This window comes from Petaurus breviceps, unplaced genomic scaffold (genome assembly GCF_028583685.1).
Source record: "Petaurus breviceps papuanus isolate PSGF00001 unplaced genomic scaffold, PetGlider_PUasm1.0 90994, whole genome shotgun sequence".
NCBI lineage: Eukaryota > Metazoa > Chordata > Mammalia > Diprotodontia > Petauridae > Petaurus > Petaurus breviceps.
In genome coordinates, this window is record NW_027187393.1 from 1291694 (window position 1) to 1317787 (window position 26094).

Below are 26094 nucleotides of genomic sequence, written 5' to 3' on the forward strand. Positions count from 1 at the left end.
AACCCAGATGCTTCTGGATAATATGGAATATGATATATCCATTCTATATTGTTTAGTATACAATACTTCTTCATTTCATTGCCTTTGAAATGTGACCCATTGTCACTTTGAATCTGCATTGGGGTTCCATAATATAGACTTATGAGATCTAGGGTTTTACAAGTGTTTTTCTGGGTTGCATTCTTATAAGGACAAGCTACTAGTACACCTGAATAGGTATCAACACAAGTACATATAAATCTGCATCCTTTATCCAGTGGTAGTGGACCAATATAATCTATTTGCCAGATTTGGGCTGGGACTTTTCCTCTTGCTATCTCTCCAGTTACTACCCGAGGAACAGTTCGCTCCTTTTCCAATTGACATATATGACATTCTTCTGCTATCTGTTTTAACAGTGAGTGAGAGATACTAATACCTCGATCTTGTGCCCACTGGTGTGTGGCCTGGACCCCCAAATGGCCTGCTGTTTGGTGGACCCATTTTGCTAATACCGGATCATCAGTTGTTGTCAAAGTAGGGACAATATGTTCAGTAGCAATCTTTGCCAGTCGATCAGCATGAGCATTGTACTCACGTTCTGGTGTGGTGGGGGCCACGTGAGCATCTACATGAAAAACTGACAAGTCAGTGACCAAAGACATGTTCCAGATATCTTCCCATAATTCTTTGCCCCAGACTTGTTTACTATGAATTTCCCAATTTTCATTTTTCCACATGGGCATCCATGTAGCTAACCCATTAGCTACCGCCCATGAATCAGTAAATATATGACACTGTCCTCCTTGTTCTATTTTGATGGCTTGATATACTGCCATAAGTTCAGCATATTGGCTACTTGCACCTATCCCAGTACTTTCCAAAGTCCTTCTAGTACATGGGTTATAGGCCACTGCTTTCCAATGTCTTTTTTGCCCCAAATATTTTGCTGTCCCATCAGTAAACCATGCATGTCTCTTTTGTTCCTCAGTTAATACATCATATCCCTCATTCCATTTTACAGTGGACTGTACCAACTGTTGCTTTGGCTCAGGGGGTGTGTCATTCCTCTCAATTTCTATGTTTGCTATAGATTCATGCAGAGCAGAGACTCTGCTTTTGCCTGTTTTCGCTCTATTTTGAATATACCACTTCCATTTAATTATACTAGCCTCTTGGGCATGTCCAATTCTGTGAGAAGCTGGGGTACTCATTACCCAGGTCATAATTGGGATTCCAGGTCTTAATATCACTTCATGGCCCACAGTCAGTTGTTCAGTCTCCACCAAAGCCCAATATGCAGCTAACAACTGCTTTTCAAAAGGTGTGTACTGGACTCCAGATGAAGGGAGTTTCCTACACCAAAATCCCAAAGGTACATTTCGGCTTTGTTGTTTTTGCCATAAGCTCCAGTTTGCATAATCATCTTGTACAGTCACTTGCAATTCCACTGGACCATTTTGCATGGGCCACAAATCTAGGGCCAATTGTATGGCAGCCTTGGCTTCTTCAAAAGCTTTATTTTCTGGTCAAGTCCCCAATCGAATTCATATTTCTTCCGTGTGACTCTATATAAAGGTTTTAAAATCTGTCCCAAATGTGGAATGTGGTGCCTCCAGTATCCAAACAATCCTATGAACTTTTGGGCCTCCTTCTTATTGGTAGGGGTAGGAAAATCCTGAATCTTTTGTCGGGCTCGAGGAAGAATCTCCCTTAGCCCCTTGTTCCATTGTATACCCAAAAACTTCACATTCTGAGCTGGTCCTTGAACCTTTGCAGGGTTAATTTCCCACCCTTTACTTTTCATATGCTCAATTAGAAGGGTCAAACTCCTTTCCACTACTTTCGCATCTTTTCCCTGTATCATGATATCATCAATGTAGTGGGTAAGCTGTACACCAGGTAGCTTTAATTCATCCAACTGTTCAGCCACAATCCTGTGACAAATAGTGGGGCTATGTATGTACCCTTGTGGCAAGCGAGTAAAAGTATATTGTCTACCCTGCCAAGTGAAAGCGAAGTGGTCCCATTGTTTAGAGTCTATTGGGATGGTGAAGAAGGCATTTGCCAAGTCAGTAACTGCATACCAAGTCCCATCATATTTCTGGATCCTTTCTATTAAAGTGATGGTATCTGGAACAGCAGCATACAAAGAAGGAGTCACCTTATTCAACTGTCTATGATCCACAGTCATTCTCCACGTCCCATCTGATTTTCTTACTGGCCAGACAGGATTATTCCATCTTGTGGTTGTAGGGACTAACACTCCTGCTTCAACATATTCCTTTATAGTAGTGGCAATTTCATCTTGCCCACCTGGCACACGATACTGTTTTAAAGTAATTACTTCAGAAGGTTCAGGTAAAGTGATTGGGTCCATTTTTAGTTTTCCTACTAAAACTGTATTAATTCCTATCTTCCTCACAGCAAATTGGTATCTTCCTTCAGGTAAATTCAGAGTCATGCCTCTCAATACATCTATTCCAATGATGTATTCAGGAATGGGTACAACAACCACAGTATATTCCTTCTTAGGTAACTGCCCAATTTTCATTGTTATTTTAACCTGTCTGGCTGATATTTCAGTGTCTCCTAGACCTGTGATGGTAATAGGGGTTCCATGTTTAAACTTATCAGGGTTTCCATAGATAAGTGTGGCCTCAGCCCCAGTATCAATCAGTGCCCTAGTCACAGTAGTTGATCCATTCTTCCAATATATTGTTAAACCAACATGGGGTCTGCAATCTCTTCTGCATATTTCTTTTATCTGGGCTGGGGCTTGGCCTATCTCCTATTCCCCCTGAAGGTGGGGCAAACTTGGATACAAAGATTCAGATTCAGAAATACCTGCGGGGGTGGTTCCTGCTTCCCTGTTCATTCTAATGCTAAGTACCTTTTCTTGGTACAGCTTATGCAGCTCTTCAGTTGGAATACCATCTATTCTTCTAAAGTCCACCCCAGCTCTTAATAGAGCAGTAAACAGTTCCCTTCTTGTGGGTCTATTTTGTCTCTGAATCCTCTGGCTGTTTACTCTTCTCTCTCGAGGCAATTTGTCTTTTTCCCATTCCCCTAAATCGCTTAATTGTGAAATCTTATCCAGCACCTCTGAAAGAGGGTGCCCTATTTCTCTAATTAAAAGAGTCAGAATTAGGTGCTTATATGCAGGAGGAGCCGTCTTCACTATGATATTTCTATGAGGAACTCCTAGGGGGGTATCATAATATGCATTTGCATCTCCAATCAGGATAGCAGTTTTCATTACCTCCTCCTTTAGTTTTCTCATACAGTCTCTAAGTGAGTACCAGGGTCTGTCTCCCCTAGGCCACATAGATTCAGTTGGATATTGCTTTTTGCAACCTTCTGCAGCTAAAGCTAGAAGATTCGTTTTGTTATTTCCTCCTTGCATATGGTGATCCCTAAAAGCCTGGTGTACAAAAGGATTCTGACTGATACTTATGAATTTTAAACAGTCCTCATTGTCCAGTGTTATTCCTCCTGCGCCTTCATCAGTGATTCTTACTATCCAAGACACTAAAGACTCCCCCATTCTTTGGGTAAATCTACTCAATATATCAGTGATCTCCTGTTGAGTGAAATCCTCAATTATCTCCCTGGACTCTGTTTTGCCTCGGTGGTTCTCCTGCCTTCTTCTTCGTATGGGGAGAGCTTCTACATTAGGAGACTCCTCATCTAATCTTGTTCCATTCTCCTCACACACATTCTCCTGGAAGCTGTCAGGGCAACTCTGCCCAGCCTGTACAAAAGCTGCATGCACATTCCTTCTGCTAGTTTCTTGCTTCCTTTTAGCTACATGAACAGTAGCTTGCTCCTGGACCACATGAGTCCCTCCAGTTTGCTCTTCTGAGTGCTGTGACACAGAAGAATCCTCAGGCAAACCAGCTGACTCCCTAGCCATCCTAGCTCTTTCCTTCAGCAGCTTATCCCTACTTTTACCCATAAGGCGATAACTTGTTAGCAGCACCCAGCCTCTCCTGCACACTCCTGCCAGTTCTTTGCCTGGTTCTATGGGTATTGCTTTCAAACATCTTTCCAAATCTCCAGGTTCTCCCTCTTTTAGCCTTGGTTCCCAGTTTTCACAGGGCCCTGTGCTTTTAGCCCATTCTCTGGCTAGAGAGGAATAAGGCAAATCCTCCCATCCGGGAAGAGCCATTTCTCCCTCTAAAGCCCCACTGCTTCCAAATAGAGGCCTGACATTTTGTGATCCCATCCTGGTCGCCAAATGTATCAGCAATGCCATATTCACAATGCCTATAGAGATTACAAATATGCTGATATAATTATCCATCACAAAATACATCAGGTTTGCCATTTGGGGAAATAAACTAGACAATTTATTAAGATACCAAAAGACTGAGTCCCAAAACCAGAAAGTGAAAGCCATCAGAGTAGTTATGACATTGGCACAGGTAGATAAAGTAGAAAGCACCCACATTTTCAAGCCTTTAAAACAGAACAGGCTACCTCAGGCAAAGGTCCTCCTCTCCCCACTCACAGCAACCACCCAGTGTCCTGGAAGAGCGCTCCCAGCAGCTCCGGCCCCTGGCAGTGTTCAGCAGGAGTCCTAACTCAAAAAAAAAAAAGGCAACCGCCGCCAACTGCCAACCGCAGGACTGTTAGCTCGGCTTTTCACTTTCTCTTGCTCTGCTATGTCAGCACGTCCATGGGGCATGAGAGATCTTTAAATCCCATAACCCTTACGTCAGACCTGTGCCTTAGCAATATTATTTCAACAGCTTTGAAGTATTGATCAGAAAAAGAAGAGACTGGAAGCAAATAGGATATTGTTTAGTAAAGGTATTCAAGTAATCCACTTGCAACATGATGTAGATCTGAACTAGAGTGATAACAGTGTGATTAGAGAAAAGGTGACAGATTCAAGAAATGTAGAGATATCATTGAAAGGATTTGGCAGCTGATTGGACCTGAGGATGACTGGACATGCTTATAACACTTTACATATTATATCTTATTTAATCTTCACAATAACCTGGTGTGAGGTAAGTAATACAGTGGTTATTATTATTCCCATTTTTTAGATAAAAAAGTAGAGGAAAAGTAATTTACCCATGGTCATGCCAAAGCTTGAGTCCAAGTCTCCTAACATCAAATCAAATGTTTTTAAGGGACTTGGCCACCTAACCTCTTCTAGGGCCAGATGAATTTTTCTCTGCAGGATCCTCATGCCCCCCAATCCTTTGTCTGAAATTAGAATGAGTTGTTGAAAGTGCAGAAGTTCTGTGGGTATATTAAGAGTATATTGAGAAATTCCCTCCTTCCTCTTCTACTTCTGTCTTCTCTTAACAACTTTGATCTTCCCCAGTCACTCTGTGTTCAGACTTGAAAGCAAAATCTTCATCTTTTTGGAGTGTGTAGGTCATACCCTACTTGCTTTTATCTGCAAATGCAGCCTTTTCTTACTGAGACAGGGGGATTGCCTGTGAAAGCAGAGAACTTCAGTATTGCTTTCATTGTCTAGCAAGCTGTGTTGTCAGCTATTAGGAATTAATTTCCAGTTCACGTATTTTGAAAATAGACTCCTTTAACTTCTCACAATGGGGATTCATCCCTGAGTTTCATTTACCCTTTAATACCAGGCTTCCTGTATCAAGTACTTTCTTTGAGCCTATGAAAAGGAGTGATTGGTTGGCGATTAGTTTAATTTTTGATAGTAATTTGAAACCTCTGTTTTGTTTTGGACTAAGCAACATAGCTGTGTTCATGATATTCATTATTTCCTGAATAATTTGGCTGATTCCAAATCATGGTGTAGGAAGCTTAGGATCATAGAATCTTAGGATTAGACTTCCAGAGCTGGAAAGGACCTTAGTGGTTATCTAATCCAGGCCCTATTTGAAGTATAAATCCTATCTATAAATCTATATGAGAAGTGGTCTACCTTTACTGAATGGGAGCTCATTACTTACAGAAGCAACTCATTCCATTTTTTGAAGCTTTTAATTAAATTTTTCCTTTATATGGAGTGATATCTGCTTCTTAATAACTTCCCAGGGATAGCCAGGTGGCACAGTGGATAGACTGCTGGGCCTGGAATCAGGAAGATTCATGAATTCAAATCCAGCCTCAGACACTTCCTAACTATGTGACCGTGGATAAGCTGCTTCACCCTGTTTGCCTCAGCTTCCTTATCTATAAAATTGACTGGAGAAGGAAATGGCAAACCACTTCAGTATCTTTGCCAAGAAAACCCCAAATGGGGTCACGAAGAGTTGGGCATGACTGGAGCAATTCAACAATAGTAAAATAACTTCCCTCCATTGATTCTTTTTCTACCCTGTGGAGTAGAGCAAGTCTAAGCCTTCTTCCACAAGAAAGCTTTTCACATATTTGAAGGAAATGATCTCATCTTCCCACAATCCCTATTCTAGGCTAAACATCCCCATTTCTTTTATACAATCCTCATTACATGGTGTTGAGTCCCTTCACTGTTCTGATGAAGACATGGGTAATGTACTTAATAAATTTTCAGATGATGTAAAGGTGGGAGAGATAGAGTTTTAACTTGGGTTAAAGAAAAAGTGTTGGACAAATAAAGGATGGGGGGGTGGCTAGGTGGTGGCACAGTGAATAGAGCACTGGCCCTGGAGTAAGGAGGACTTCAGTTCAAATCCAGCCTCAGACACTTAACACAAAACTAGCTGTGTGATCTTGGGCAAGTCACTTAACCCCAATTGCCCTACTTTCTTCCCCTCCAAAAAGCAAAAAAATAAAGGATGGGGAAGCTACAAATATTTAAATTTGAAAAAACCCCAGGAATTCTAATGGACTTTCAACTCAAGATGAATTAATAGAATGATATGACAACCAAAAGAGTTAATGCATTTTTCAGCACTTCCGTTCACTGTGGGTCTTCTACTAATGCAGGTCACAGCCCTCTACAATTTAGTAGATCGTTTTTGAGATTTTCTGTAGCCAAAAAAAATCTTCACTTAAAATCCATCCCAAACGTGAGAACTTCCACAAACTTAGCTAAACTTGTTCTCAGACAACAGAAATACAGTTCTGGCAACAGATCCATACTCAGAGCCTTTGCAGCTTGGTAGGACTTTCCAGAGCTGATATACTGCTGGTATATGGTTCAAGACCCTGGCATTCCCTCCATGTCATGATGAGGTACCAGAGGCAATGTAAAATCTAGAATTCTTTAACCATCCTGCATGTGGTCTTTCTAAATTAGACATTACATAAAGCAAGCACTTTCCATTTGTTTAAAAAAATAGAAAAATGTTATTTTGGAAAGAAAAATAGCATGGATTTGACTGGAGAATCTTTGAGGGTGTGGGCTGTACTTTTTACACATGATATTGCTGCTCATCTGTGGCTCTGATTTACAATGTGGCTGATGACAAAACGGGCAGTCTGTGATTAATTAAGTGAAAGGAATTGGCCCCACAAAGGGAGAAAACCTATGCATATTTTATTACTAATACTGTGTTCTAATCAGCTGAGTACATTGATCCTGGACTCAAAAAATATGTCTCATGATTCAGGTAAGCACCATAGCCTTTGATTCTACTCCCAACTCTTTGAGGGACATAATAAAAGACAAGATAATGCTTGGATCCCATTTCTGGACAACCTTTAACAAAAGGAAGCAGTTGTCATCTAGTAGAAAGAGCATTCAATTTAGAGTCATGTTCTGAGTTTACTTCTTATTCCTCAGTTGTTTTTTTACTTTGGGCAAATCATTTTACTTCTCTGATCCTTATTTTCCTCATCTAAAAACTGGAAATGATTAACTGCACTTCTCAACTCATAGGGTTGTTTTCAGACTCTAATGAAAAGCTATATCAGAAGCATTTTATAAATTATAAAGTACCATATGTCAACTATCATGATTATTGATTTACTTTGCTTTGGATGCATGAGACCTGGGTTCAGATCCTTACTCTGCTATTTAATATCTATATGATCTTCAGCAAAATAATTTGCCCCCCTAAACCTCATTTTCCCATTTATTGAATGGAGCTAATGATACATGTAGTACCAGTTTTAGAGTATTATGAGGATCAAATGAGATAATGGAGGTAATGTGCTTTGAGGCAGCTAGGGTCATAGTGGGTAGAGTACTGGGCCTGGAGTCAGGAAGACCTGCGTTCAAACCATGAAGGGTTCCTGAGAGTCAAATGACATAGTATTTGTTATTTTAGAAAGCCTGGCACTTAGTAGGTACCCTATAAATGATGATTTCCTTCCTTCCTTTTTTTTTTTAGAGGGCAATTGGGGTTAAGTAACTTGCCCAAGGTCACACGGCTAGTTTGTGTGTGTGTGTGTGTGTGTGTGTGTGTGTTAAGTGTCTGAGGCTGGATCCGAGCTCAGGTCCTCCTGACTCCAGGGCCAGCACTCTACTAGCTGCACCACCTAGCCACCCTATTTTTCCTTCCTTTCTAAACTACAAATAAATGTTGATCCCATTTACCTATAAATTGGCCTCCAGATACTGTAACTGGGATTTTTTGAGGATTTGCTTATATTTTAAAAGGTTTCTCTATCCAATTTTATGGGACTTGAGGGGAGAGAAATGCTTTTTAACAAAAATAGATTAATCAAAGCATGGGGACAGGGGGAATTAAGGATCAAGGATGACTCAAGAGTTGTGAACCTTGGTGACTTAAGAGGCTGGTGATACCCTCTACAGAAAAAGAGAGGTTTGGAAGAGGTTGTATTTCATATGAAAGTTAATGAGTTCTGTTTTAGACCTGTTGGTTTTTGAGGTGCCTGTAGGACATCTATTTTGAAACAACTAATGATACAATTCTGGAGTTTAAGAGATGACTAGGGTTAAACCTTAGATCTAAGGATTTAGATCTTAGATCTAAGATTAGATCTGTCATCTGTGTAGAGATAATTTAATCAATAGGAACCGGTGAGATCACCAAATAAGGAATAGAACAAGAGACCCCAGGACTGAGCCTCCATAGATAACCACGATTAGGGGATAGAGTTTGGATAAGGATAAGCAAAGATGTGAAATCAAAGCTTTTTTTTTTTTTTCAGAATATTAGAGAACCAAGCTCGGTTTATGTCTAACTTGTTAAATTCTAATCCAAAATGAGGGACTTAGTCATTATTGCTTCCTATACCTTTGGTAAGTCCCATCATCCCTTTCATTCTTCTGCTACAGAAAGAGGAAACACTTTTTGCAAATACATTCCCAAATTAGTTGTTCCACCTTTTCCTTTTGTCTACGTTAATGTAAAACCTACTCACCCCTGAGACTTTTCATTGTCTTTCTTTTTGTTCTTGTGTATAGTTAAACTGCACTCAAATGCTACAACCCCTGGTCTCAGTGAAGACAGTGGTGACACATCCGATCCAGACAAGTTCTGCAACCTCTGCCATGCCACTTTCAACAATCCTTCCATGGCCAAGCAGCACTATATTGGCAAGAAGCACAGAAAACAAGAGACCAAAGTAAAGCTGATGGCTCATTATGGCAAGAGCAAGGACTCCCCGATTACAGTTTCAGAAGGTGAGAACATCTTATCTTGGAATCCAGGCCAGGCAAAGGGGGAAGTATTGTAGACCAATGGAAACACGCTTGATTTGTAGTCATTGGACTTAGGTTTAAATTCAAGCTCTGTTACTACTCCCTGTGGGTTATTGGACAAGTTACTTCACCTATCTTGGCTTCAATTTCCTCAGCTGTAAAATGAGCAGTCTTAGAACAGTTGATTGCTAAGGTTCTTTCCAGCTGTAAATCCTAGGGTCCTGTTCTGATTTTTTCTGGGAGCCAGTTTCCTTTAAGAAGGATATTAACAAGCTGGAGCATAACAAGAGGAGAATCCTGCAGGCTCAAACCTTAGTGACCAGAGGATGTTCATGCCAGGCCCAAGTAGAGGTCCTTATATGACATCTTCAGCAAGTGATGTTGAGAAATTCCAAGGGTTATGTTTCTGTTTCAATAAAATACAGTGTTTGTTTTCCAAAACCTAGCTAGAAGCCTTGAGGATCAGCTTCAGCAACCCACTTCACTTGGCATTCACCCTCACCAACTACACTGTCCCAAGGTGGTATTTGTACCTCCTCTCTGACTTCCCTACGCTTATTGTTCCTCCTTGGAACTCGACTCAGGGGTGCCCAGACGCTAATGCTTCCCTAGACAGGCTACTTAAACCACTCCGTCCACCAGCTGAGGTAACCTAGATGAAGGAACTGAACCTGTTCACAGGCTGCTTTCTCAGACCTAAATAACTCAGGTTGAGGGCAGAAAGATGTTTATGTAGCAGAGGTGCTGAGAGTTGCCTCTTCTGACTTAAAACATTCTGTATCACAGCTCTTTTGTGGCCATTTAGAACATAACAGAACCTGAACTTTTCCAAAATCAATGGTGCAAGAGGTCAAGGAAGACTTCCTACCAGGTGGATTGGGTGAGATCTGGTAGTTGTATTGTTAGCCTTACATTTTTGTCATTGTTTATGCTCAAGATGACCCAATATTCTTCCCCAGTTCTCTCAAAAGCAAACCCTCCTTCCAGTTCCTCCCCAGTACTTGGTTACTCACTGGTGATACTACTGTTTTGAGGACTTCTTCCATCTCCTTCCTTTGCTGTGGTCCTGATACTGTAGTCTAGATATTTCAGAAAGGAAGTAAAATACATCTAATCCAGTTCTTACTTTATCTGATCAAGATCAGATCCCTTCATCCCCACCCTCCCTGTTAGTAGTAGTGAGAATCATAGGCAGATGAGAGACCCATGAGACTATTGAAGATTTTGGTAAATCTTCATTTGCATTCTGCATGAGTACATTACCACCCAGGAAGCCTTTTCTCCCCACCCTTCTCTTTCTAGTGGAAGAGGAGTTGCCCTGAGACACTTGGGAAACAGTCAGCTGATAGGATTTAGATTTGGGAGAGAACAATTAGTTTTCATTTTAGAGAGAAGGAAATTGAGGCCCAGGAAGAAGACCAAGAATTCAATCTGACCCTTTCTAACTCCCATTCCGGTAGTCTTTCCACTGCCCAGCTGCTGAGTGAACTGATGCCAAAACAAGGTTCCATACTCAAGTTCTAATCACAAAACAAAGTGTGAGACAGAGAGAACATGAAAAAGCTTTAGGCTTCATACTTTATTTTTGGTCCTCCCCCTTCAGGACCCCATCTTCCTGAACACAGAATTGCTAGCATAAGCAAATTAGCTTTTTTCTCCTACAAAATAAGTGTTTACAAATCTAACATTTTCACTTCCTCATTAATAAACTTTGATTTAATACATCAGGCAAGTAGATACAAACTATCCAAAAACTAAATATACTCCCTGAGATCTATTAAGCAAAACAGCCTCAGTGACTATGACTGATGGTGCATTTCAGCTTACACTTTTAAACTTTTTGTTTTTGCTTTTGGGGGGGGCGGGCAGGGCAGTTGGGGTAAGTGATTTGCCCAAGGTCACATGGCTAGTTTTGTGTTAAATGTCTGAGGCTGTATTTGAACTCAGGTCCTCCTGACTCCAGGGCGGGTGCTCTATTCACTGCACCACCTAGCTGCCCTTCAGCTTACACTTTTGGAAGCTACTCCAAAACTTTTGTAGCACTATTTCTTGAAAAGAAAGCTATATCTATAACTTAACAAGGTAGCACAAATGTATTCCATTGTACTTAACTTGAATTTTGTTTCCATTTAATGTTACTTTCTTTTGTATAGTTGTAGTCAATGTGTTTTTGAACCCTTTTTTCTCTATCATATAAGTCTTTGCATATTTCTTGAAATTCTTCATATTTATTGTTCTGATGGTATAGTCATACTTCATAATATTCATTTGTTGCCAGTCTATCTAGCCATTCTTGATTTACTGGCCACATATTTGTAAATTTTTGCCATTTACAGATAGTGATGCATGGAATTTTTATTTAGAAAGGTCTTTTCTTCCTGTCAGCAAATTCCTAATAGGTTAACAGTATGAAAAATTTTGTATCTTTTCTTAGTTCCTTATTATTACCCAAAATAGACCAACTCACAACTTTGTCAGTAATGAATTAGTTCTCCTTTCTTCCAAAAGCCCTGTCAGCTTGGAATTTTTATTTTTCCATCTTTGTCAGTTTGTGTGTAAGATGATACCTCAGAGTTGTTTTACTTTGTTTTCCTATCATTATTAGTGATTTCAAACATTTTTACATGTTGATCAACAGTTTGTTTCTCCTAACAAAAAACAACTTGTTCCTATCTTTTAATTATCAGGGAATGGCTCTTGATCTTTCAGATGTGCATCAATTCCCTGTAGATTTTAGTTGGATAGCTTTTATTAAATAATAGAATTGTAGACTTAGATCCGGAAGGAACTTAAGGACCATTTAGTCCAGCACCCCTCAGTTTGTAAATGAGAAAACTGAGGCTAAGAGAGGTTAAGTCCTAAGGTCACACAGATAGGATTTGAACTCAGCTCTTCTTACTCCAAATCCAACACTCTGTCTACTATACCATGCCTCTCCACATGTTCAATGCAAATATTTTTCCAAGTTTATATGTTTTCTTTTTGTTCTAGTCCCATTACTTTTATTTGTGCTTTTATTTTTATATGATAGAAATAATCTTATTTTTTCTTGTATAATTCCATCTATGTCATGACTAGTTAATAATTTTTCCTTTTTCCACATTTGTGATAGGTATAACCTTCCATTCTCTTCTAATTTGTTTATGGCTTTTTATATTTAGATGGCTTATTCATTTGGAATTTTTAATATATGCTGTAGTATTTGTTAGATGCTTGTCTAAACCCACTTTTTCCTAAATTGCTTTCCAGTTTTACCAGCAATTTTGGTTGAATAATAAATGTACGTTCTCCAGTCATTTGTGTTCTTATTTAATACTAGACCACTGAACAGATATCATCTTATAGCTAAAGGAGAGCCTTTTTCCTAAAGGAGGCATGCCTATTTTCAGAATTCCAACAAGTCTTCAACTAACCCTTCAGGCTCCTAAAATCTTGCCTTGCAAAAAAAGGATGGGAGAAATGTCCAGGGACCACCTGTCCCATTTTTACTGTACAATTGTGTGTTGATGTTAACTTATAGATATTCCTCATAAGGTCACTGGCCATTTACTATATGTCTGTCTACTCCCTGTAGATGCCAGCACTCTTTCATCTTGGCTTTTTTTCCCCCAACTTTTGTGGTCTTCAGCAAAGTCATATGAGATCAAGGGTCTATCAAATGCTTTCAGGAAATCTTCAGCAATTTTCTTTGTCTTTTCTACTAATACCATTTGAATTGCTTTATATTTAGGTACCTAGATAGCTCTTTAATCTCATTGTCACCTCGGACAGTGCAGATCTCAACTCATCTATGTCTTCTTATCCTTTTTAAAATTTATTTCCATAAATCTCTAGAAAATATCTATCTAACATAATGTAGGGCTTTCCTCTGGTTCTTTTAATATTGTTTAGTTACCACTGTGGGATCCATCTCTTATATTCCTCCCTTTTAGCATATGAACACCCACCTCCTTTTTCAGTCATATGTCGTTGGTGGTATCTTTTGCACCATTTCTCTTATGTAAGTCATTGTAGGTGACCTTAGGAATCTCCTTACTTGACATTTACTATGCCCTTTGGGTTACTCAAAATTTGGTTCTTTTGAGATCATCATGAAAGTCCCCCACATAAATAATAGTAAGTAATATTATACAATTTTTTTGGCTTTTTTTTTTGGAGGGGGGAAAGCAGGGCAATTGGGGTTAAGTGACTTCCCCAAGGTCACATGGCTAGTAAGTGTTAAGTGTCTGAGGCCAGATTTGAACTCATGTCCTCCTGACTGCAGGGCCAGTGCTCTATTCACTAAGCCACCTAGCCTCTCCCAGTACTATACATTTATATAGCACTCTTTCATTTGCAAATCATTTTTCATGTATTTGATCCATACAGCAGGCCTGTGAGGGAGGCAGAGCAGGGACCATTTCAAAAGTGAGGAAACAGGATCTGAGAGAGGAAAAATGAGCCCAAGCCAGTGAGTGCTAGAACCAAGACTTGATCTTTGGTCTTAGAACTCCTAATTCACTATTCTTGATACTATATGACACTGCCTTTCCCCTCTGAAACTTGTTTGCTCTAAGAAGCAAGTGTATCTTTTGTCTGTTGACAGTTGGAGTTTGTGGATGAAGAGGAGATGGGCTTCTCAACTGTGTTCACTCACAATAGTGCCATAGTGCATCCTGAGGATCCAAGAGCTTTCCTTCCAAGTCATCCCACCACTTCCTAGTCCCTGACCAGTCAGTCTCTTATGGCCACTCCTTCCAAATAAGTGAAAAAAGGGACTATTTGGATTTGGAATCTTCTCTGTCCTTAACACACAAAGTAGAATCATAGATGTAGGGTAGATGGACCTTAAAGGCTATCTATTTCAATCCACTGAGACCTGGAGCAGTCTAAGACCTAGGGTCACACACATAATAAGTGAACCAGGATTTGGAACCAGGGCTTTTTCCACTGTAGCATGTTCAATACTTCAAAGACTATCTAGACTTAATAGGAATTGAATCCCTAGGGGTAGCTAGGATTATATCTGTTTTAATGCTAGTCAAATACATGATTGGAAAGGTTAGATTTTCTTGTCCAAGGTCTCATAGACCTGTATTTGGTCTTTGGAGAGGCTTCCACTTTTCTATTGTTGTGTCTGAAGGCTGGGCAGTCTGTATCAATAATGGCCTTGATTGTGGCAGCGTTTGCCAGCTGCTTTTATTGGGAGGGACTCTTGACAGAAGCTTGGCTCCCAAAGCACTGGATGGTCAGATACTTCTAAGTATACAGATATCAAATACAGATACTTCTAAGTCCAGGCTCTCAAAGAAAACTGGCTTCTTATTTTTTTACTGTCTCACGTAGCACATACGCAGCTAATGTACAAAATAAAACCAACTTCTATAGGAGGGATGAAATATTCCCTCCTTCCCTCCCATAATCTTCTGGAGACGCTGATAGTCCCAAGTTATGTTGTTGATGATACCTGATCATTCTGGAAAATGATGTGTCTATACTGGCCTTGTACTAAGAGAATTTGGTGTCTGAGGGTAGCAGTTTACTTCTTGGTAGATGTATAGTATACTTTGTCTCAAAGGAGTTATAAAACTTAGGCAATTGATAAGACTGGGCTCCCCTCAGCAAAGCAAGGTTATAAGACTACTCCAAAGGACTAATGATGGAAAAACCTATCCACATCCAGAGAAAGAATTACAGAGTCTGAATACGGATTGAAGCAAACTACTTGCTCTCTCTATTTTTCGTTTTATTTTATTTTATTTTATTTTGTTTCTTCTTCCTCATTCATTCCATTATAATTCTCCTTTACAACTTGACTAATGTTTAATGTGAAGGTATATGTATAACCTTTATTGAATTGCATTACCATCATGGGGAAGGGGGAAAAATTTGGAACTCAGAAATTTGTGGAACTGAATGTTATAAACTAATAGCAAATAAATTTTTTTTTTTAAACTTAAGCAAAACATTTTAGTGGGAGGCATTAATTTTCTAGGTATCTAGACTTAAGATGGGGTCTCACAATTAGGGTCTCATAACCCTAAATTTTCTTTCAATAAATGCCTTAAAAATTTTAAGTACCTGCCACTGCCACATAACTCTTTGAGATGGCAATGTTGTACAAAGCATTGTGAAATAATGAGGATTGGGTGCAGAACAATTCATAAAACCATGCAGTGTCTAAAGGACCTTAGAACACACTGTCAAAATAGGAAGACACATTACAACATAAAATGTAAGAACTCAAAAGAACCTTCATTAGAACAGACCTTAAAGTATAGGACAGTAGAGCCAGAAGAGTCCTGGGGAATCTGAACATTCAGTGTCAGAGCTAGAATGAACTTTACACTATAGAATGTTAGAGCTGGAAAGGACCTTTTGGCTGTCATCTAATGCAACCCCCTCGTTTAACTGGGACCAATAAAAGGGATTAGTTTATGGTTATACTGTAAGTCATTGGCAAATCCTGGACTAAACCCCTTAGGTCTCTGACTTCTTAAGCCAGATGTCTTTCTGTTACACCATGCCAAGAAAGACCACTCTTTGGAGTGGTTTGGAGTGAGCCTGGCTATGAGGCAGGCTCTCTCCAAGCCCAAGGGTAGATAGATTGGGTTGTCGAAATAATAATCTTTGTTAATTACTATTATGAGCCCAAGAAAAATAGCATCTTTTATAGATTAATTTGATTGAAAGGCACTACCAGCTAGAACCCTTAGAATAGTACATCGTGAGAACCTAAAGCTGACTCTTAAAGGAAAATTTTCCTTTGAGTAGAAAGAGACCTGGGTTTGAATCCTGCTTAAGATCCTAAGCTGTGTAACATTGGTTAGATCACTTTAATTCTGATGTTTAGTTGCCCCATCTGTCAGATTGGAATAAATGTTCTCTAAAGTCTTTAACACCCCTGATGTTAAAACTATCACAAAGTTAGTGTCTGGCTTGGTCCTGTTCTACTTATTCAGTCAGAGCTGAAGTGTTTGGGGATAAGAGTGAGGTAGAGAGGGCAGCTAGGTGGCACAGTGAATAGAGCACCAGCCCTGGAGTCAGGAAGACCTGAGTTCAAATCCGGCCTCAGACACTCAGCACACTCACTGAAAAAAAGAGTGAGGTAGAAAGGAGGATTTAAAAATTATAAGGAACCATGGTGTAGCAGCAAGCACCCCAAGCTTCCTCGGGGTGTCTGCCAACACAGGTTCTTGGATCTGCTTTGATAAAGGAAAGCAACTCAAAATGGGTTAACAAGCTTATTTTAATCAGTCAAATATGTATCATTCACTTAGTTCAGGGGAAAAAGGTCAGCACCCCGAACTTCAGAGTATACAGACAATATTGTCAAGACAGAGAAACAGATCAAGTAGACAGTTTTCCAAACTGTCCAACCATTACATCCATACCAAATCAACATCTGGATTCAAAGCCGGTGGTGGGGGGGCTCTCAACAACAGCTTCCCATAGTCTCATCCGATCAAATCACAGAACACTTCTCAAAGTGAGCCCCAAAACAAAGCTACACATCAGGGCTTATATAGCCTTCCCCTGGCTCAGAGAATGTAACAACCTTTTGGACCCACTGGCTAATCAAAAAGTATCTACTGAAAAACAAGACTCCCACCCCAGGCTCCAGGTGCACTTTAGCTTAGGGGCAGGGAAGATCTTTAAATTTGCATTTCCATTACATTCGGCCCCAAGATCTTTCATGCCCTTAGCATAGTCAAACATCTCTTAGGTCACATTTTCAAGATACAGAACTAAAGTTAACAAAGTGGCCACAGGGCCTTAAACAAACACAAAGTACATTGCATTACCACCTCAATTCAAAACAAGAGTCCAAATTGGAGGGGGGTGTCCTTCCCCTCACACAGCTCCAGCCCCTGCTTCCAAGTACAGAGAAGGGGCTGGGCAACAAAACCAACAAGGTGGGGTCCTAGGGGTCCAAGGCACTTCATCCCACCCAACATAGTCACAAATCCATCCTCCCCCTGGGTCCCAAACTGTGGGATGCAGCAAGGAAACACAGTCAGTGCCCCTGCTTTGCTGCTCAGTTCTTATCTTTTCCTGTGGATGAATTCCGAACTCCTGGGTTCCTTCTCCCACAGGCGGCAGCCGCTCCTGGCTTCTGCCCAGGTCCCAATGCAGGCAGCTCACCATTCCTGCTCTCAGCTCAATGAAGTCAGCATGCAGGCCGTTCTTCTCTCCTGCTCCATGGCTCCACAGAATCACAGCTACCACAACTGGGAAACAAACAATTATCCCAGTCCCCGTACTTTCCTTTTACTCTGCAGATCCTGTTCGTGATGCCATTTTGTAGCGGCAAGCACCCCAAGCGTCCTCAGGGTGTCTGCCAACACAGGTTCTTGGATCTGCTTTGATAAAGGAAAGCAACTCAAAATGGGTTAACAAGCTTATTTTAATCAGTCAAATATGTATCATTCACCTAGTTCAGGGGGAAAAGGTCAGCACCCTGAACTTCAGAGTATACAGACAGAATTATCAAGACAGAGAAACAGATCAAGTAGATAGTTTTCCAAACTGTCCAACCATTATATCCATACCAAATCAACATCTGGGTTTTTCAAAGCCAGTGGTGGGGGGCTCTCAACAACGGCTTCCCAGAGTCTCATCTGACCAAATCACAGAACACTTCTCAAAGTGAGCCCCAAAACAAAGCTACACATCAGGGCTTATATAGCCTTCTCCTGGATCAGAGATTGTAACAACCTTTTGGACCCACTGGCCAATCAAAAAGTATCTACTGAAAAACTAGCCTCCCACCCCAGGCTCCAGGTGCACTTTAGCCTAGGGGAAGGGAAGATCTTTAAATTTGCATCTCCATTACACATGGATATCATCTGTTGTGCTCATTACTCAAAAGTATTTCATGGATCCTTACCCATTTATGAACTATCTTGCCCATTTAAGCTACAGACCCTAAATTATGGAATCACAATATGCTTTAACATTGCTGTCTGTTTCAGCTGGGTGGGGCTACCCCTGCAACACATGCAAAATCATGCTGAATTCCATAGAGCAGTACCAGGCTCACATCAGTGGCTTCAAGCACAGAAACCAGTAAGTGAACTTTGCTTTTCAATATGAGCATGGGTTGGTAGAATACTGGGAGGAGCCATGGAATGGCATGTTCCACCAGTGCCCATTTCCACCATTTCTCCTAAACAGACATTTGGCTCCTTCTTTCAAGAATTGTGGCATAGAATTATGGCAGCATCTGGGAACGCCCCATGACAGTTTGGAAAGAATTTATCCAGATGTCTCCCAGAGTGGGAAGGGTGGGTCCATCCCATGTGGGTCAGCATCTTGGAGGAGAATTACTTAAGGATTTGCCCATAGCTGAAGATGATAAGTACCTTGGAAAGAGCCCTGAATTTCAAGGACCTAGATTCAAATCCTGGTTCTGCTATTTATTACCTGTGTGATATTGTTCAAGTAATTTCTCAGAGCCCTCATTTTCTCATCTGCAAAACTAAGTCATATCTAAGTTCCTTACATTTTTAAACCCATGTTTAAATCTTTAAGACCAGAAGGAAATTGGTTAATTGTACATGGAAGAAAAGACTGTTCCCATTTCTCCAGAGGGTTTCCAGAGTGTGATGATCCTACTAGTTTTAACTATATATTATAAGGCAGTGAGCAGCCTTGTGGCAGGCCATTGTTCTTCTCTATTTTAAGTGCCAGAAAGGACTGCCTGGCTAAGGGTAATCTCTGTGCCTTGATCTTCTCCTTCAGTCCCTGTAACTAGCTTGAAATGCTGATCCTCCGAATCATTTGCAAATTAATTTTTTTTAATTAACAAAAAAAATCCCATTTTTTCTCTTTCCTACCACTCTCTGTCAGGAGGTAAACTTCTTCACTTTTGATGAACATGTTTCAGAGAGGATGTAGTAGGTCTTCCTCTTTGATTTTGCTCACTTATTTTTATGCCTAGTTGGTTGCAGGGGTTAAGTTCTCCCAAAACAGCTTAATTGGTTTGTGACATTCTGCTCAGTATTGTTAGCAACACCTCAAATATACTACCATATAACTTGCTAGTAATCAAACTTGTGAGCAGGATCACAGGACTGAGAACAGAAAAGATCCTTAGAGATCACTCAGTTCAACCTCTTATTTTGTAGATGAAGAAATTAAAGTCCAGAGATGAGTCACACTGATAATAAGTAACACAGTGAGGATTCAAACCCTAGCTTTGTGACCCAAAAATCCAGCATCTTTGCACACTACACCCCATAGTGTCCTGACCTGACCACATTCAGGGAAACAGTTCTGATACTAACCAGTTTAGGGAGGTTGGGAGTCCAGGTTTTTGCAGAGATTCTGACATACCTGTCTCCTTTCCCCTTCTTTTTCCTCCCTCTCCCCACTTCCCCCACAGTACACCGGGAGCTGTGCCGATCCTAGGACGCTTTCCAAAGCAGCAGTATGTTCGAGAAGAAACAGTGTCCTCAGGAGACTACAGTTACTTTAGCCAAGACTCTTAGAGCCAGTGGCAGGACTGTTCTCTTCAAGTTAGTACCAGCCGAGAACAAGCAGCTAGTGCCAACTCTCAGTGGTTCTGTTATCTGGTCAGAGACTGGCCTGTGCCTCCCTCTGATAGTGACTGCACAGGACAAAAGCAGAAATGACTTAATTTGGAAAGGATCTGATGTAGCAAGCTTTGCTCCATCTTGTGTGCTCCATTAGGAAGCTCCTTCGGCATAATCTGTTAATTGACATCTTGTTCTGTGTGTTTCTCAAACATACAGTTGGTGTCCCTCCTTTATATGTCACTTCTTGCCACTCCTCTGCCTCTAAGCTATGTCCTTGCCCTCTACAAACAGTGCAGAGCTCTTGGGTTTCAAGAACAGCACCTTAACAAGTTTATCTTAGATCAGGAGTAATAACAGAGCTGGATGTTAGCAAAATTGTATTCCCAACTCCCATTTGAACTTTTGTGTCTAGGTATGTCTTACTTGGTCTTCTCTGATGGGAAAACTTGCATAGGATTTATCACCCTGTATTTGTAGAGACAAGTCCTTGTGTTTTTCCTAGTGTTCTAGATACCTACTAGGGAAACCACAGAATGTGAGTACCAAACCATGGCAGGGGTAGGGAACAAAAAACGTGTTGTTCCTAAGGGACAACTTCAAGATATTGGCCAATTCCACTGATTTATCCCTTAAAAGAAAGGCACCTTAGACCAAGTTATTTCCAGTTGTGCAGGAGGGGTTCCCTTTTAAATCTGATGAATCTATTGAAATGTTTTCTGACTTTTTGTTAGAAGCCTCGTATCTACTTTTCACAGTATCAAAATGGTCCTAGGGAGCACCAGCTTCTTTCCTCTACCAGCTGTTGCTGTTCCCAGTCACATGTCATCACTGGAAGGTTACTCTGAGGGTGAAAGTTGAAGGAGGTCACTTGGTAAGCAGCTCTGCTTGCCCAAGGTCTGCTACCTATCTGCTTTACAGACACAGACCACATTAAATCTTTATTCACCTGACCCTTCAGACTTTCTCCTTCCCTTGGTTATGTAGTCCCTGATAAAAATGCAGTGAGGAATCTGAGGAAAAAGAATAGGAAGGGTTCTTTCCAGAAGAGGAGGCCTCTAGGTCTTAGGGGACTAAATAGAGTTAAGAGAGTTGTTTTCAAATGATTAGAGAAGACACAGGAAGGAGAGTAAAGAAGCTGACCTAGACCATACCATGTAAATAAGTAAGCAAAGGGTCCCTATGACCACCCTTCCCTCTCCAAAAACAGAGGGGCTACTTAATCACAGAACCTGAATCAGAAGGAGGCTTAGAGACCTTCTGGTCCAACCCATACTGAACAAAAGTTTGCTGTCCTAAGAAGTGGCCAGCCAGCCTTTGCTTGAAGATCTCTGATGGAGAAGAACCCACTGCCACCTGGGAAGTCCATTCTACTTTTAGACATTCTACTTTTGATTGTGGGAAGATTTTCCTTATGTCAAGCTGAAATTGCAGCTTCCACCTGTTGTTCCTAGTTCTGCCCTGCTCCCCAGCCTAGCAGGACTCTTTCCACATCACAGCCTTCATATATTGGAGATAGGCACTTTGTCACCCAGGTTTTGTCTTCTCCAAGCAGAAGCATACCCAATTTCTTCACGAGTGTCATATGACATCATCTTGAGGTCTTTCTGGTACCCCTCTTCTGACTTCTTCAGTTTATCCGTATCCTTCACAACTGTGACTCCTAGAACCAGTCAGTGTTCCAGGTATAATCTGACCATGGCAGATGAAAGCTAAACTTTTACTTCCCTAATGTCTCCAACACTATGCCTCTCAGTGTAGCCTAAGATTGCTTTTTTGGCTATCTTATCACAATGTTGACTCATATTGAGTTTAAAGTCCACTCAAACTACATATCTTTTTCAGATGAACTATCTAGTTTTACCTTCCCTATCTTAACTTTTTTCCCCTAATTTGATTTATTTTTTAACCAAAGTATAAGACTTTACATTTATCCCTGTAAAAATTCATTTTACTCAAGTGATCCCAGTGTTTCAGATTTGTGAGATCTTTTTGAATCCTGGTTATAATCCAGTCTTTTAGCTGTCCCTCCAAATTTTGTTTTGTCTACAAATTTGATAAACATGCCGTCTTTCACCTTTATCGAGTCATTGATAAAAGTATTGAATGGTATAAAACCAATAACTTCTCTGGGACTTCCTTCAAATAATGACATAGAACCATTAATGACCACTCTTTCAGTCGGGCCATTCATCCAATACCAAATCCATTGTCATCTAGCTCTCTTTTTCCACAAGAATAGCATGAGAGATTTATTAAATGCTTTGCTAAAATCTTGGTAAACTAAATCTATAGTATTCCTTTGATCTATCAACCTAGTAAATCTATAAAAAAAAAAAAAAAAGTGAGGTTAATCAGGCATGACCTGTTCTTCATGAAGTCATCCTGGCTTTTTGTGATTACTGCTTCCTTTTCTGTACATTCCTTAACCACTTCTTTAATATTTTGTTCCAGAATTGTGACACAAATTAAAGTTATGCTTATTGGCCTACAGTTTGCCAACTTGATAATCTTCCCTGCCTTTTTCCAGTCCTGTTGCATTTTTCCCATTCATCCTGATCTTTCAAAGATTCACAACGATTCAGCAATTGAATCTACCAGTTCTTTGAGATGTAGTTTATCTGGGCCTGGTGACTTGAAGGGCAGGTAGGTACTATCTTACTCTTTCCTTGCTAATCTTGGATCTTAATATTTTGTTTAGTCCTTTCCAATCCAAAGATTATTGTCCTTGGCAGACAAAGCAGAAACAAAGTAAGGGTTGTACAGTTGTGATTGGCCCACTCTGAGCATCTTTTTCCTCAATATAGCTCTCCAAAAATAATTTTGGGGGTCATTTTTTAGCTTTTCCTACCAGTCTTACCTCATTCTGAGCGTGGAAGTTCCTGACACTGTTCTTACAGGCCCATGCCATGCTTTGTATTCCTCTTCCATTACCTGCCTTTGCTTCCATCTTCTATACACATCTTTTTAAAAATCTAAGTTGCTCAAGTTCCATTTGCTTACACCTTTCTCGTTCTCCTCTTTGAAATTATTTTTATGTCTCCAGGATTTCATTCTTAAAAACTTCCTTTTCTTCTTGGTATGAGTTCTGTCAAATTTTGGTCCATAGGATCCTGCCTATTCTTTCTCTGAATCTTTCAAAATCTTTTCTCCAATAACCTTGCATGCATGTCAGACTATACTTAGTTTTCCTCTCCTTCAAAATTTAAGATGAAGTGATGATCACTCCCCCCTTGATTCCCCTTATCTCTTCTTTAGGAGCCAGTTCCTTTCTGGTAAAAGTCTGATCCAAAATAGCAATTTCCCATCTTCCTTTTATGGATGAAGTTATCATTAGTGCAAGCTAAGAAATTATTAGCTGCTGTTCTGCTTTTCACAGAGCATGAACTCCAGCTGGAGTTTATATGATGATTACTGTGTCTTCATTCTACAGTTCCAGGCTTGTGGTCTGTTTGTAAAAGCTAACTGTTTCCTCTCTTTGCCTGGGTATTTATAGCATTTTCTGAATATTTATTTCTTTTTCCTTTGACTTACAGTTTTCTGACCTAACAAACAGTATCTATGGGTCTATATCCCCATTCCTTTGAGGACAAATAGCTGCTTCCTCCTCAGAGGGTCCCATTTCTTCCTCTTTAGGAAGAATGTCATATCTCCTATTTAACTCCAGCTGCTTCCTCCTCAGAGGGTCCCATTTCTTCCTCTTTAGGAAGAATGTCATATCTCCTATTTAACTCCAGGTGCTCAGTGGTCCTTCCCTTTCTTTCTCTTTTGTTACCATCTTCCATCCTCCTGCCACAGACAAGTCTTTTCTGTCTTAACAGATCCTTTTTCTTTACTTGAAAGCTCTTTCAGTTTTTTAGGGAAGACTGCATTCTTCCTGATAACAGGGATTGAAGAGATGTTCCTCAAGGCACTTTACTTTGTCTTCTAAAAAGGAGACCAGCTCACACTTTATACATAGATAATTGTCACTTGGCCATGGCAGAAAGACAAATGTCATGTAGTCTGTGCAAATCACTACCAAATTTTTCATGATCTTCAGACTTGCCCAGAAACACAAGTTTCTTGGGCCTTTGTTTTTCTTGCTAGTTGTGGCCAACTCCTCTGGAGAATTCCTGTGGCCTGTGAGGGTCTTGGAATACAAAGTTTTCTTTCTCATCTCTATAGTACTATAGACACACCCAGTTTCCTTTCCTTTGTCTTCCTAGAGTCCCTTATTGTTCTCACATCTTCATTTTCTTCTTCCTTTCTTCTTTGTCCTTGAGTCAGTACTGCATAAATGATTCTCCTGCCTGACCAAACCCTCTAACCCTCTTGTTCTGAAGACAGCTTGTAGCAGGCAGCTGCCCTATGGATAGCAAGGGGCAGACCCTGCAGTAGAGAAGGTGTTTCTTTTCTCACATAGCAAGGGTACCAGGATGTCCCACAGGAAGGTAGTTTGAAGAGAATAGGGCTCCCTTTCTTAATACTCTTTAAGATTTCTCCTTCTTCATACTGAGGAACAGAGGAAGCCTCATATATTTACAAAGCCTTTCATGCTTCCCTCTAAAACCCCAACCTCCCTTTCTTTGTGAAGAAATGCCTTTTGTGTGTGAATGTGTCTACTCTGTGCCCCTTGGGAGAGAGACCTCCCAATAAAGAATGATTCCTCTGATTGCCAGGGGTGTGTGTTCTGTGCCAAAACTTCTGGTTATCAGCAGTATGCCATTGTGTCTGTGGTTCCTGAGTCTAGGCATATACTTTGTAAATTTTCATGATAGTAGTAACTGTCATGAAGTAGGTGATGCAAGGTGATTTCACGAATGAGAAAATTGAGATGCAGAGAGATTGATAGACCCAAGATTGCACAGCTAGAAAGTGGCAGAGTTGGGGTTTGAACCAGTCTTCTGACTCCAAATCCACACAGTCAGGTGCCCAAACTCCCATGCAGGAGTTTTTGAGAGGTCCTAAGAAGATAAACTATTCAGCTTCATTCAGACTAAGATGTGAATAGTTGATAGAGTTGACCAGTGGGTAGGTAGGGTGGAGGATATTTGTATTATAAAGCCAAAGTTTGTAAACCTAATGAATTTCTGGTTAGCCCTTGGACCTAGGATGTTCTTTGAACCAAATTTTGAATCTACCTCTGCATTATCTGTGATAAGCTCTTCCTCTCCCACAGGCCATGGTGGGGGATCCACAACCAGTCACTCCTTTCTATGTTATTGTGACACTTCCTATTGTCTAAATTCTCAGCCTGGGCCAGAACCTGGGAGCAAAAGGTATTGTTCTTTTTCTGGGATTTTTGTCCTCTGCCACCACCTGACTCTGTCAGAGAAAAGAAGGAACCAGCCATGGTGGATCTTAGCCAGTTTATATGGCTTATTGGGTTCATAGATTTGCTGACCTTGATCTTTATTTCCCTGTCCCCCTTCTGTTATTGCCTCCATCTTGGCTTACTGATCTTAGCATTCTCTTCATCCATTCCCTCACCCCTATTTCCTATTTCCACAAACTCTAGAGCATAGCAGTACATTTTTTTTTAATCTACAAGGGAAGAGAATGCAGAAATTGAGGAATAATGCACCAGAGTGTGGGAAGTAGCAGTACGTGAAAATCTACCTTGTCTGAGACCAGGCAGGAACTGAATTTTCTAAATTAATTAGAAGCTAAAATTCTATGGACAAGCCTGAGAGATACCATTTGCTTGGAACATTCTTACCCCACCCTCACCCCCCAGTGACCCTAAAGGACAATGGCATCTGTCCCCTCCATACTCCACAACATCTCCTAAATGGATCCCCTGAAAGTTTGGTGGACTTAGATTGAGTTTATTCACCTGTTCCACTTTGCACTGCATGGTGGGTTTGGTGTTTTAGTCCTGCCTAAGCAGATTCTGTCTTCCCCCTGCCAGGCATAGCAAAAGTAGAAGATGAAAATGTAGAATAAGAAGGTCAGAGGTCATCTAGTCCAGTCTGTATCTGAACAAGAATAATAGAATCATAGAGAGCTGGAAGGGAGAGATGACAAAATAGAAACCCAGATGGGTTAAGGGATCTGTAGACACCAATGCAGCAGTTAAGCCATATC

The 26094-nt window shown here is 40.5% G+C and overlaps 1 protein-coding gene across 4 annotated transcripts in view; it reads left to right on the plus strand.

Moving 5' to 3' along the window:
* The window catches only part of ZNF346 (zinc finger protein 346), a 46649-nt gene that overhangs the window by 10167 nt on the left and 10388 nt on the right, over positions 1-26094 (plus strand). Inside the window, exons 5-7 of one of the 4 annotated variants that reach the window (XM_069077608.1) lie at positions 9272-9490; positions 18463-18556; positions 19875-20007. In XM_069077608.1, coding sequence (XP_068933709.1) covers positions 9272-9490; positions 18463-18556; positions 19875-19980 — 419 coding nt within the window. In that variant the 3' untranslated portion in view covers positions 19981-20007. Of the gene's footprint in view, positions 1-9271; positions 9491-14093; positions 15454-18462; positions 18557-19874; positions 24680-26094 lie in introns of those variants that run through there. The other 3 variants (XM_069077609.1, XM_069077611.1, XM_069077610.1) reach the window with 3 other exon arrangements.